This window comes from Ictalurus punctatus, chromosome 21, assembly GCF_001660625.3.
Source record: "Ictalurus punctatus breed USDA103 chromosome 21, Coco_2.0, whole genome shotgun sequence".
Classification (NCBI taxonomy): domain Eukaryota; kingdom Metazoa; phylum Chordata; class Actinopteri; order Siluriformes; family Ictaluridae; genus Ictalurus; species Ictalurus punctatus.
In genome coordinates, this window is record NC_030436.2 from 5,030,695 (window position 1) to 5,043,942 (window position 13,248).

General features: G+C 40.5%; 1 protein-coding gene across 1 annotated transcript; it reads left to right on the forward strand.

Annotated features, from left to right (window-relative positions):
* Positions 1–108: 108 nt before the first annotated feature.
* On the forward strand, positions 109–12,339 carry mcm2 (minichromosome maintenance complex component 2). The gene is made up of 16 exons (XM_017451063.3): positions 109–198; positions 1,491–1,675; positions 2,334–2,500; positions 3,243–3,515; positions 3,606–3,825; positions 4,264–4,471; positions 4,721–4,855; positions 5,109–5,300; positions 5,436–5,529; positions 5,840–6,090; positions 6,607–6,733; positions 8,858–8,970; positions 9,102–9,344; positions 9,880–10,062; positions 11,071–11,226; positions 11,968–12,339. Exons 1-16 carry the CDS (start codon positions 193–195, stop codon positions 12,076–12,078), a joined length of 2,664 nt encoding a protein of 887 aa, XP_017306552.1. The 5' UTR covers positions 109–192; the 3' UTR covers positions 12,079–12,339.
* Positions 12,340–13,248: the final 909 nt, after the last annotated feature.

Genomic DNA, 13,248 nt, shown 5'->3' on the forward strand with positions numbered 1-13,248 from the left:
CCAAATTGTCTGTAGAGTGTGATTATGCCCGGACCAATCAACAGCCAGATAGACCCACACTTATTCCATATTCATGATGTTTCGCGGGCTTTTTGGTCACATGTCTGATTTCGCGCGAAAACTTTTCCTCGCCGGAAAAAAAAACACAACACAGTAGTCTGAAGTGAAGAGACGTGAGTAGCAGGCAGTGCAATGGCGGTGAGTGAAAAATGTTAAAATGAGCGCACATTTTGAATAAATAATTTAAAAGTTGTTAGAATTTAGTAGGTTTATAAGGGTAGAGAAAATGTTATAGTAATGAGTTGGCTTATTTTAGATATATTCAGCTAGTTTTGGTGTTGAAGTGTGTGGCCTGATTTTCTCACGTTGTGGAGGATCTGCTTTGTGTTGAACTGATAGAAGAGAATGTTAATCATTAGGTCAATAATACTCTATTTAGACTGTTTGCTTTCTGTGCTTTTTTTTCCTAGTACACGATGTGGGTGAATCTGATGTTTAAATTTGTAACGTGACAGTGTAGAAAGTTTATATAATATGTTTATATCTTTGTAGATAACTGTACTAATTCCGATGTGCACTTCAGACACGGTCTTGGTTATTGGTATAAACGAATGTAAATTCTGCAATATCTATAATAACAAATGCAGACAGCTTGTGGATTATTGTATTGGGTTTGTGTCAAATTTCTGTGCGCCACGCTTTGTTACTGAATCAGAACTCACGCTGCTCGATTCCTTTAAACGGTTCGCTCTAAGGAATCGATTCAGCACCGATATTATTCGCATGATGCTACACTTATTTTTGTACCAGCTTTTCACATAGAAATGCGTTTCAGACACCTTTTGGATTACTGTATTGGGGTAAAAATCTAGCCTAACATTACATTACATTTCTGTATCCCACGTTTCATTACTGAATTAGAACTCGCACTGCTCGATTCCTTTAAACGGTTTGCCCGAAGGAATCGATTCAGTAAAGTGAGTCAAAGCGAAAATCTTTATCATGAAGTTTCAAGCTTTCACATAGCTGTGTCTCAGAACAATAAAAACACAACAGAATCTTTATATTTTGTTAAATATAAATATCAGAACAGCAATTATGAAGGTACATCAAAGCACAAGACTCTGATAAGAAGAAAGCAAAAATTTATAAAGGTAATTTACTTTTGACAAGATAAGTCTCTTGAATTGAATGAGGTTTATCCAAACCTCAATAACTTAAAGCATATTAGTAAAGACAACTTGGACCTAATGCATTCTGATGCTGGAGGGTTCAGAAAGAAAAAGGTCTATGTCTCCAGTAAGTAGAGTATAACATTATTGTATGTTTATTAAATATACCAGAGGGTCTGTGGAATTTATTTTACAGCTAATTGGGCCCCTGGCCACAAGAAGTATAAAAACCTCTAATTTATTTGACTGTAGTTTATCGTCAAACCGGGCTCTGTTAAGTGATGCACTTAGGCATCCTTTTATGTTTCCTTTCCCCAGGATTCCTCAGAGTCTTTTAACATAGCCACGAGCCCAAGTCGCGGCTCGCGGCGTGGTGATCTGACCTCCAGCCCAGGCAGAGACCTCCCTCCCTTCGAAGACGAGTCCGAGGGACTGCTGGGGGACAACGAACCCGAAGATGAGGCGGAAGATGGAGAGGAGCTGTTCGGGAACCAGATGGAGGGGTAATGGATGTTGTTTCGCTTTCATATTTTATGCTTTAGCATGTGTGATTGGTGTATACTGTGTATAAATGCAGATAAAATGCTCTAGTGATATTTTCGCTTCGGGTTATTTTATATCTATATACATTACTGGTCAAACAGAATTATGGGAATTATGTTGTGATTAAAAAATCCAGAATAAATGAAATAATTTAGTATTTTAGCATCTTCAGAGTAGATGCCCTTTTTGCCTAGAATTTACAGAAATGTATTCTTGGCATTTTCTCACCTGATTTCTTGAGGAATTTCCCTGAGATGCTTTTTAAACAGTATTAAAGGAGTTCACACCTACGCTGTACATAAATTGGCTGATTTTCCAAATATTTCGCTCCAAGTCGTCAAATATTTTTTGTAAATAAATTTTTATTTTTCTAATGAAAGAAATTAACATGTTGGCACAATAATATTTTTGTCTACAACACCGATTTCAAACATTTAACCATCATAAGAAACATTTCAGCCATCTCCAAACTTTTAACTGGTAGTGTACATTATATAATCTATAGCATGTTCCATAATATTATAAAATGGATTCCAGAGCATTTTTTCTTTTGCCATTCCTTAGATAATGTATGAACTGTTTAAGACTGTACACTGAATGGCCCCTTGCCATCTGCAGGGACTACCGCCCTATTCCTGAACTGGATCGCTATGAGCCTGAAGGTCTGGATGAGGATGAGGATCTGAGTGAACTGTCTCCTGGAGCTCGTGCTCGTGCAGAGGCAGCCATGAACGAAAGGGACAGAAGAACGGGCATGGGCCGCATGCCGAGGGGACTGCTTTACGGTGAGTTGTGACAAAACTATACTTTTTTTTTTTGTGTATATGTGTATGTGTATGTATATGTATACACAGACACAGAGTTTATATTCAGACGTCTGTGCATATTTGGAATATGTACTACATCCCGGTATGTGCTCAACAGTCCGATGTATAAAGTGTGCGTTTAAAGTACAGCCAAAAATGCCATTCTTTTGGAGCTGTTTTCGGGGTGACGCAGCGCTATTGTGGTGTGTGTTTAATTTGAAGTCAGATGCAGATTGATTTATTATGGTTAAGTTTTAAACATCAAAATGTAAATTTTCCCCCACAATGTGAAATGTAGATGAACTACCGCAGCATTAAGAGCAGGAACACTGATGCACTGCGATAGCACAGGTGACAAACGATCAATTCAGAGTCAGAGACTGGAGCAGTATATTCTTGGCTGAAGCTGTATCACTGACTGGTTAACTGTGGCTTAGAAACATACAGTGGTGGGGAAAACGGGCAAATTGAGTAAAATGCAGTAAAAGTTGCACAATTCAAAACTATCGTATAACTCTACTACTAGTACAATTTAACGTTAGCTTGTGTATATAAATGCACATCCCCTAGTTAAGAGTGCAAGTGCTGTTTGATTTATACTTCAGATTCCTTCCTCAGAATGTACAAACGAATTCCCCTGACCTCATTACAAACACATTTATTTATTTATTTATTTATTTATTTATTTATTTATTTACAAAAATATATTTTCTTCATCCAGACAGCGAAGACGAGGACGATGAGCGGCCATCGAAGAGGCGCCGGCGCCTGGCGGAGCGCGCTGCAGAAGGAGCTGGTGCTGAAGGCGAGGATGAAGAGATGATCGAGAGTATCGAGAACCTGGAGGACATGAAGGGTCACTCGGTGCGAGAGTGGGTATCAATGGCTGCTCCGCGCTTGGAGATCTACCACCGCTTCAAGAACTTTCTGCGCACACACGTGGATGAGCACGGCCACAACGTATTCAAGGAGAGGATCAGTGACATGTGCAAAGGTAAATTACTGTTTTTTTTTTCTTCATAATTTTTATTCCCCTCTTTCCAGTATTTTACGTGCTATTTAATTAGTTTTTATTCACGTCTAGAAAACAAAGAGAGCTTGTTGGTGAACTATGAGGAGTTGGCCTCCAGAGAGCATGTACTGGCTTACTTTCTCCCTGAGGCACCTGCTGAGATGCTGAAGATCTTGGATGAGGCTGCGAAAGAGGTGGTGCTGGCCATGTACCCTAAATACGACCGCATAGCCCACGAGATCCATGTGCGTATCGGCAACCTGCCTCTAGTGGAGGAGCTGCGTTCGCTCAGGTACAGATTCATTACAAGTACACGACTGCTGTTGCTTGTCTTTATTTTTTTATTCATTCATTTATTTATTTTTGCACTTTGTCATTCTTCATTTTTGGGGGAATTAATTTGTGTACAGACTGATCAAAACGGTCTCTGTGGCCACATTATCTTAGGAAACACCAAGGATACCATATGGAAAAGTGCTCTAGGGTTGGATCTTGTCTAACGTGAATGTTCATAGAACCTGGATTTCTTAATGAGGGGGGAAATGGACCCTGTGTGTGAGAGAGAGAGATATTTATTTGTTTGTTTGTTTGTTTGTCTGGTCTTTTCTGTAATCGAAAAGGGTTAGACAAAATAATAAAGGCATGGCTTGATTTAAAACCCTTTTTAAAGCTATGTGCTGTAATCCGCTGTTAATTCTGCGACGTGTTGTATACTCTGTTCTGTTTGTAGGCAGCTTCATCTTAACCAGCTGATCCGCACCAGTGGTGTAGTAACCTGCTGTACGGGAGTGCTGCCCCAGCTCGGCATGGTCAAATACAACTGTAACAAGTGCAACTTTATCCTGGGCCCCTTTTTCCAATCGCAGAACCAGGAAGTGAAGCCAGGCTCCTGTCCAGAATGTCAGTCTCTTGGTCCGTTTGAAATCAACATGGAGCAGGTACGTACTTAAGGTTTTCAACGACGAGCGCGTTTGTTACTGTAAATCGGTTGTGTGGCATCTCGGAGGGAATCGTTCTCAGTTGAGTCTGAATCACGTGAATATGTGTAGGATATTCAAGAGTTGTAATTCATCGAATCGTTTTAGTTCTTGTAGCTAGTTGCATTATCTGGGCTTGGATGATGTTCTTTAAATTTTTGCCTGGAGCATTCTCCTAAACATTAGGTTAAGTGAGCATTCTTTCCACAGACGGTGTATCAGAACTACCAGCGCATCACCATCCAGGAGAGTCCTGGCAAAGTAGCGGCTGGCCGCCTGCCCCGGTCCAAAGACGCCATTCTTCTGGCCGACCTGGTAGATAGCTGCAAGCCTGGAGATGAAATTGTGAGTCTGAATTTGTTTGAAATGACTAGTATTGCATTAAAATGGCTGTTTTTCGAGAGAAATGCTAAGCGAAGCGACCAGTTAGGTTGATCAGCATTTGCTTGGTTAACTGGTAATAATATCTTCCTGTTACAGTTATTTTTGTGGTAGTCGATGCACATTAAATGGAGTGATTAGTACATACGGAAAGAATATTTTGAAAGGGTGCTTATTTAATGTGAATTTGCCGGGATTTTATTGCGTATATTGTTAGGAGCTGACGGGGATTTACCACAACAACTACGACGGCTCTCTAAACATGGCCAACGGCTTTCCTGTTTTTGCCACCGTAATCCTGGCCAATCACATCGTGCGGAAAGATGAGCGTGTGGCCGTGGCAGAGCTCACCGACGAGGACATGAAGGCCATCGTGGCTCTGTCCAAGGACGAGCGCATTGGAGAGAGGGTGAGCACGAAGAATATGCGTTTAAATATGCTTAGTCTAGCGAGCCTGTCTAGTCTGCGTCGTTTCCTGCACTGTATAACGGACCGGGTCAGCCAAGTTTTACGGTCCTTCTCTTAACTGGGTTTTATTCCGCAGATTTTTGCCAGCATCGGCCCCTCTATCTATGGCCATGAAGATATCAAGAGAGGTCTGGCTCTCGCACTGTTTGGTGGCGAGTCGAAGAATCCAGGTGAGTTATTTATAGCATTTCTGCATTTAGGTTTAACCTGTAAACCTGGATTTCAGATACCAGACCGGATTTAACTCGCAATAATAAGATGTTCTGCCACTGAGACAGATTAGATCATATAGAGTTCGTTTGTCAAGTCTCTCTTCAGTCATGATCAATGTATTTATTAGAAAAATAAATATAATTTGTCTTTATGGCTGTATGTAGTGAAGTGTGTGTGTGTGTGTGTGTGTGGTTTTTATTTTTATTTTTTTATTATTATTTTTTTTTAATTGATCTTTTTCTCACACTTAAACGGCTTTGTCTGTAGGAGGGAAGCATAAAGTACGTGGAGACATCAACGTCCTGTTGTGTGGGGATCCAGGCACAGCCAAGTCCCAGTTCCTGAAGTATGTGGAGAAGGTGGCGAGCCGGGCGGTGTTCACGACGGGACAGGGTGCCTCAGCTGTGGGTCTCACAGCCTACGTCCAGAGACACCCGGTCACCCGTGAGTGGACGTTGGAGGCTGGGGCTCTGGTCCTGGCAGACCGAGGAGTCTGTCTTATTGATGAGTTTGATAAGGTGACACTCTTAAACAAATTTACAGATCTGTTTTAGTCGAGTTTTTTTTTTCTTCTTCCCTCTTCTTTTTCCTAAACATTCTCTAATCTTAAGAATACTGTTAAATGAGCAAGTGTCGATTCGTGCTCTTCTGAGGTGTCAAACTGTTAAGATTGGTGACAGTAGCAGCACTGAGGAAAGACGTGCACCCACGATCTATGTTCGTAAAGATTAGGTGATTAGTTCATTAATATACACAGCTTATAAAATCTTACTGGGTTGAAATGGATTGTGGCTGATTGATTTACATTGACAGAACTGCCATAGTTCATACTCAAGGTCCCCCCCCCCCCCCCCCCCCCTCCTAGGAATAACTCCTCACTAAGAGAGAATATTTATAATACTTTTTAACTCCATTTTAAAAATCTAAGATATACTTCGAGGAGTATTTCAGTGAGTTGGCCCTCATCCTGCTGGTATCAATTTACTATTAAAGTCCTTCTAATTCTCTCACCGCACTGTTTGCTTGTTACACAGATGACCGATCAGGACCGCACTAGTATCCATGAAGCCATGGAACAGCAGAGTATCTCCATCTCCAAAGCTGGCATTGTCACATCCCTGCAGGCTCGCTGCACCGTCATCGCTGCTGCTAACCCAATCGGTGCGTACCAAAGTGTTATGCAGGAAGCGAGGGTTGTATCACGAATCCAGTTTAGCCTTATCTCTACATTTAGGACTTCTTCCTTCCAGCAGGGTTCGTACAAGGTGCTTGAATTTGGCGTTTTGAAATCGAAGTACTGGAAAACCTTGAAAATAGCCATATTTGTATCTTGTGGTGCTTAAAAGGTGCTCGAATTATAAAAAGTCAATAAATAAAGTTGTTTATTTTCGATAGAACACACATGCAATACTTAAACTCAAAATATGACCCCTCGCTGCAGCCTCTCCCCCTCCTCCCGCTATTTGCTCACTCGTTTTGACAGAGACCGCTCCGGTCTGCCGTTCAAACCCCTTTAGTGATTGATTGATTGATTTTATTTATTTATTTATTTATTTTTATTGTTAGCCCCCCCCCCCCCCCCCCCCCCCCAAAAAAAAAAAGAACCTGGCAACAAATCTAGGGCAAACTTTAGCTACTTTCTGTAGAAGAGCGTGGCCAGTACGACCCCATGAGTGCCAGGTCCTGCTTTCCTGCTGCGGGTACTTCTCTCTCTGCGGATACTCTGTCCGGAGAGGAGCAGCACATTCACTCATGTCTAACATTCTCTCCGAGTGAATCATTTTACGTGTAAATATAACTGAAATCACAGCACAGCTGTTGTCTTTAACTGGTTTTGTGTGTGTGTGCGTGTGTGCGCGCGTGCGCGGTGGTTTTGTCAGTTGATGTCAGGGTTACAACTCAGGATTTTAACAGTGCAGAGCAGCAACTTGGAAATGTCTGCTGGTGAACATGTAGTCTCTTAATGGGTGGCATTTCAGTCTCTATTTCATACTCATTCTGTTTTCTGACAACAGAAAAATATGTAGGTGAGAACAGCTTTATTATTGGAAATGCTGCTGTATTAAAATACAATATATGAGCACAGCGCAGGAAAGAAGCAAACGGATGTAAAGGGCTGAATGAATATATGGCAGTGATGTCATGCGCTAATTAGCATATTAATTACAACATCTAGGGACATTTAACGACTTTTCATTGTAAAACTGTTGCTGTCACTCACCTGGAGTATACTGACGTTACGGTGATGAAGCAGTGCATGGGAAATGCAAATTTAGTCCATTTGATTGTGTTTCTTTATTATTTATTTATTTATTTATTTATTTATTTATTTATTAACAGAATAAATAATGTTTGAATGGCATCTCTTGTATAGTCCTTGAAAGCAAAAATAGTGTTTGAAACGTCCTTGAAAGTCTGTACAAACCCTGTTCCAGGCTTTTAAAAGATTGATTTGTCTTCACTTGAATTGACCTGCTGAAAGCTGAAACCCCACAGTTTTTTCCTTTTCTTCAGAACAGTAGGAAGTTCTTTTCTGTTTTTAGGGGAAAGGGCAGTTAATAGGCAAGAATAGTTGAAATTGCCCCCCTTCCTATGGCACTTCTGGTTAGAGCTGTTAGGGCCCATACCACCTTTTTAATCCTTCATGCTATCTGATTTTTAATTATTGTTCAAATGGTGATGGGTTTTTTTTAATGCTAAAAATAGCTATAAGCCATATTTGTGCTTCAGTCAGTCACTTTCTTACTCGGATATAATGAATCACGTTTTCACACATCCTGTCGAGTGCGTTCACATTAAATTATGCATATGCGGGGGACAGGGTGTTCAGTAATCAGATGTGAAAAAGGTGATAATTCTGGTCATGTTCTTTCATGTAAGTGAAAGAAAACATAACACTTGAAAGCCTGTGAAGGGGAAATGATTGAACCCTTGTCTTTGTTCTATGAACACCGCTGTGTGTCGGACCATTTAGTTAAAATATTTATGCCAGATTAAGGGCAGTTCATTCACGATGTCATTAGCACAGACGTTAGCAGAATCTCACTATAAGCTATAACTGTTAAGCTGTCATTGGCTTTAATTAAAAATGCATGGCACTTTCCATATGAACAATCCAATGTCTGTCTGTTCCATTTAAAGTAAATAAATAAAAAAAATCAGTTACTTTGTGGGTTTTCATAGTGGTGTGTGTGTGTGTGTGTGTGTGTGTGTGTGTGTGTGTGTAAATAATATACAGTCCAGCATGCTATAGGTAAGATTTGTGTGTTCTCTTTCCCTTTTAAGGTGGCCGATATGACCCGTCTCTCACGTTTTCTGACAACGTGGACCTGACCGAGCCCATCGTGTCTCGTTTTGATGTCTTGTGTGTCGTAAGAGACACTGTGGATCCCGTGCAGGTGAGACACTGTTTATTCCTCCCATGGTTACCTGTAGCTCCTGGAATAAAAAATTATATAATATGTATATTCATTAATAATAACTAAAAAAAGAAGTGTTATTTATTAACCCCATCCTTCTGTCTTTAAAGGACGAGATGCTGGCACGCTTCGTGGTGGGCAGCCACATAAAGCATCACCCAGGCAACAAGGAAGGGGGTGTTGCCAGCCTGGAGGAAATGGTGCTGCCCAACTCGTCAGATGTGCCGCCCATTCCTCAAGAGCTGCTCAAGAAGTACATCATCTATGCCAAGGAGCGTGTTCGCCCCAAACTGAACCAGATGGACCAGGACAAAGTGGCACGCATCTACAGTGACCTCCGCAAGGAATCCATGGTTAGAGGAAGGACTTTCTTCTCACAGGCTTCTTTTCAAAATGCACGGAAATATTCAAATGTCATTTTTACGCTGCCTCAGACAGAACAGACATTAACAGTAGAGCTGCGCTGTAAAATTCACTACAGGTGTGATGATCCTATTTTTCTAAAAATTAATCAATATATTCCATTTAAATTATCTCCAGTATCTAACAGTTTGATGTTTTCTTGATTTTACATTTCTTAGCTGATCGATGTACCTCCGTTTTCAGCCCGATTTGTTAAATCGGGTATTAATTTACTCTTAGGATGAGTCCTAAGTAGCTTTCAGATCACTGGTTATGTTGACTACATGGGGTATAATATAATGGCGTTGTGCTGCGCCATTTGAAATGAATAAATAAATGTAGTTATATAGATTATAATAGTGGCTCCCTGACTAAAAATCAAATCCACCCCTAATTACAGATCGAATCAGATACACAAGTTGGTGACTTGTTTGCTTTTTGTTCTGGTGTGGTTAAAATTTGTGTTTTTATATGTCTCTCTGACAGGCTACAGGCAGCATCCCGATCACGGTGCGTCACATCGAATCGATGATCCGGATGGCAGAGGCCCATGCACGCATGCACCTCCGTGACTATGTACAGGAGGACGACGTCAACATGGCTATACGCGTCATGCTGGAGAGCTTTATCGACACACAGAAGTTCAGTGTGATGAGGAGCATGAGAAAGGTGTGGAGATTTTGTTCAACTAGGACCTTTCAGTATGTTTGACCAAATAAAGACTTTATTTCTTTGGACTCTAGTTGCTTTTGACTCGGGTATGCACTGTAGTAGTATTGAACCAGGCATGTGCATGTTGTAGTTCGCATCATACTAATACAGTTATGATTCTGAATGTATTCGGTAGTAAGAAGGCGCCAAAGAAATGAGAGGACACTTCTTTATTACGATGGGCTATGGTATTCTTCTACCCTTACGTGCCTTCAGAAGTCAAGGGTTGTTGTTTTTTTTTTGTGGTTGAGGGGGTGAGAGAAAGCGTGATGCTACAAAGGAGATTACAGAAATCCAATTCGAATTTGAACCAAAATGACATCTGAATCTGATTTTTAAAACATCTAATTTTATGCGCATTGTTTTTATTGCTTAGACTTCCTGCTTAAATCTACCCTGAAAAATTCCACCTTCTGTTGTCTATGGGAACAAAATCTCCAGTTTAAATTTTAATGAGAAGTGACTTTAGCCTCTGTGATTAACCTTGGGACACAAAGATGTCGGCGTAGGAGCACTTGCATTTCTACCCTGGTGCTCGTCAGATCAGCACGGCGAAGTCAGCACTCTTTAATGCTTTTAAAAGCCAATACGCCGATACGTTTGCCCCCCGGGCTTATTCACCTGTTCAGCACTGGCATATAACGAGCAGTGGATGGAAGCAGTTTGGCGTTAGAGGTTAAACGATTGCAGCACAGTTTGCCCAAGGTGCTTTAAGTACTCAAATCTTTTTGAGAATTCTGTACTGCAAGAGAGGGCAGTAGCTTGTTTTGTATAACTGACTAAATAATTAAATGTAGTTCTAGCCACTCAACGTTCTTTAATACTGTAGGAACCCTAAATATATCAACACAAGACATAAGCACAGATTCTTCGTTTACCGATGCCACTATTTAAATAAATAAATAAAATTTTGTCGCCCTTTTGTTATTTGTTCTGGGATTTACTGACCGGTGTCTTCTCCTCCAGACGTTTGCACGCTACCTGGCTTTCAGGCGAGACAACAACGAGCTGCTGCTGTTTATCCTGAAGCAACTGGTGGCCGAGCAGGTGTCCTACCAGCGCAACCGCTACGGAGTGCAGCAAGACGTCATCGAGATCCCCGAGAAAGACCTGGTGGACAAGGTAACTGACAGGATGATGTACTCTACTGTCGTATGTCACACATTAAATAATACAGGGATATTAGTGTTACAGTGTGACCATATTAGGGGTGTTATTTTGAAAATCTAAAAATGAGTTTTTCTGTTGTTGAGTGCAAAGGCAGTTTTCTTTTGTATGTGAGATCTTGGTGTGTTTTCAGGGCTGGACAAATCCTATGTTGATTAGCTAACCTAATGGGCAAGAGAAAGCTCTGCAGTGCCGTGTATTTGTTTGCTAGTTAAGTGCATTAATATGGAAGAGAGTGAGTGTGATTAGAAACCTTTGTTCGAAAAGAATCATTTCAGACATTGTGTTTGTGCCATCGACAAAAAAGTCAAATCATTGTCCAGTATTGCATTTAACTGATAAGTAAGTACTGTTACTTACTTATAGCAGGCTTTGTGATTTGGACGTGTGTGTTTTCACATTGTACCACTGTGAAGCCTACCAAGTTTCAATGTATTGAGCCATGGAAACCTTTTGTTTTGCAAAGTCAACGAGGGGTTTTTCCAAGTGTTTTATTTATTTATTCGTTTATTTTTGCTTGTTAAACCTACCATGAGATCTTCCAGGTGCCCGGATTAGTGATTTGTCCACTCCTGATTTTGTATTTTTAGTGTATCCCTGGCAATTTGGTACATATCTTGATTCTTTAAGGTACATTTATTCATATTGCAGTAATTATCTTTATTAAGTTATGCATTCTCCCTCTGTCCTTTGTAGGCTCGACAGATCAACATTCACAGCTTGTCGGCGTTTTACGACAGCGACTTGTTCCTCTCCAACAAGTTCTCCCATGATGCGAAGAAGAAGCTGATCATGCAGCAGTTCTAAGCCATGTGCTGCATATGGATTGTATTTGAGAATCATGTGGATTTGTAAATAGGTTCCTGTATCGCCACATGGTGTGGAAATGGATGAGTTCTGATACGGACATTCACGTGATCATTCAGAGAAATGCCACACTTTGATAGCGGTCACGTTTGCTTGTTGTAAGACAGTTGCTACGAATTTTTTTTTTCTTTCTATTGTCAAATATGATGCGTACCATGTTCTAAAAGAAATTGTCAAATAAAATGTTCACTGACCCTCAAATGCCTTAGAGTAAAATGTTTTGTGGTCTGCCATCACAGAATGTAAATTTATAGCACAGTGTTTTTGCCAGAATTTCGTGCTTGAGTGTTTTTTGCTCTTGCTTTCACAAATGATGAGATTTGGGTCAAAATACAGGTACTTAAGGGGTTAATTGTTGTCCATGCAGTTAAAGATGGAAATAATGTCTCCGAGTATGCTAGCACAGGATCACCATCTATGTTCATCGATGGGCATCTACATCTCCAAATATGAACTTGGCAGAAAATCTGGGAGCATGCGCTTATCTAAAAATATATTGTGCAAAATTATTCAACCCCCATTGCAAATCAGGTTTATAGTCAAAATGTACAGACTTTCAGCTGTTTGCAGTGAACAAATCAAACAAAAGCAATTGAAATAGTTCAACACAATGAATGCTTCAAGTGGTTTCAACAAATTCATTTGAAAAAGCAACTTTAATGACTTCTCCAGTTTCAAAATTATTCAACCCCTTCATGGCAAGCGTCTTTAGTACTTAGTAAAGCACCCTTTTGCTGTTATGATCTGCTGCAAACGAGATGCATAACCAGACACCAGCTTCTGGCAGCGTTCCTGAGGAATCTTAGCCAATTCCTCTATCTATATCTGTCTGTCTGTCTGTCTATCAGAGAGAATATAAAAAATATATGCTTATAAAGAATTGCACTTGGTGTATGTGCCCCCCCCCCCCCCCCCCCAAAAAAGAAAAAGAAATGTCAAGTTCAAAATGGATAAGCATCAGTTTAGCGACACGCAAACTTTAAATAAGTAAATAAATAAAAAAGATAATCGATCACGGCACATAGCCAACCAGAAAAAACTGCTTTTTTAAACTGCGTTTATTTATCACCGTCTTAGGCGTCTTGCGTTACAGACATTGCAGTTTATTGC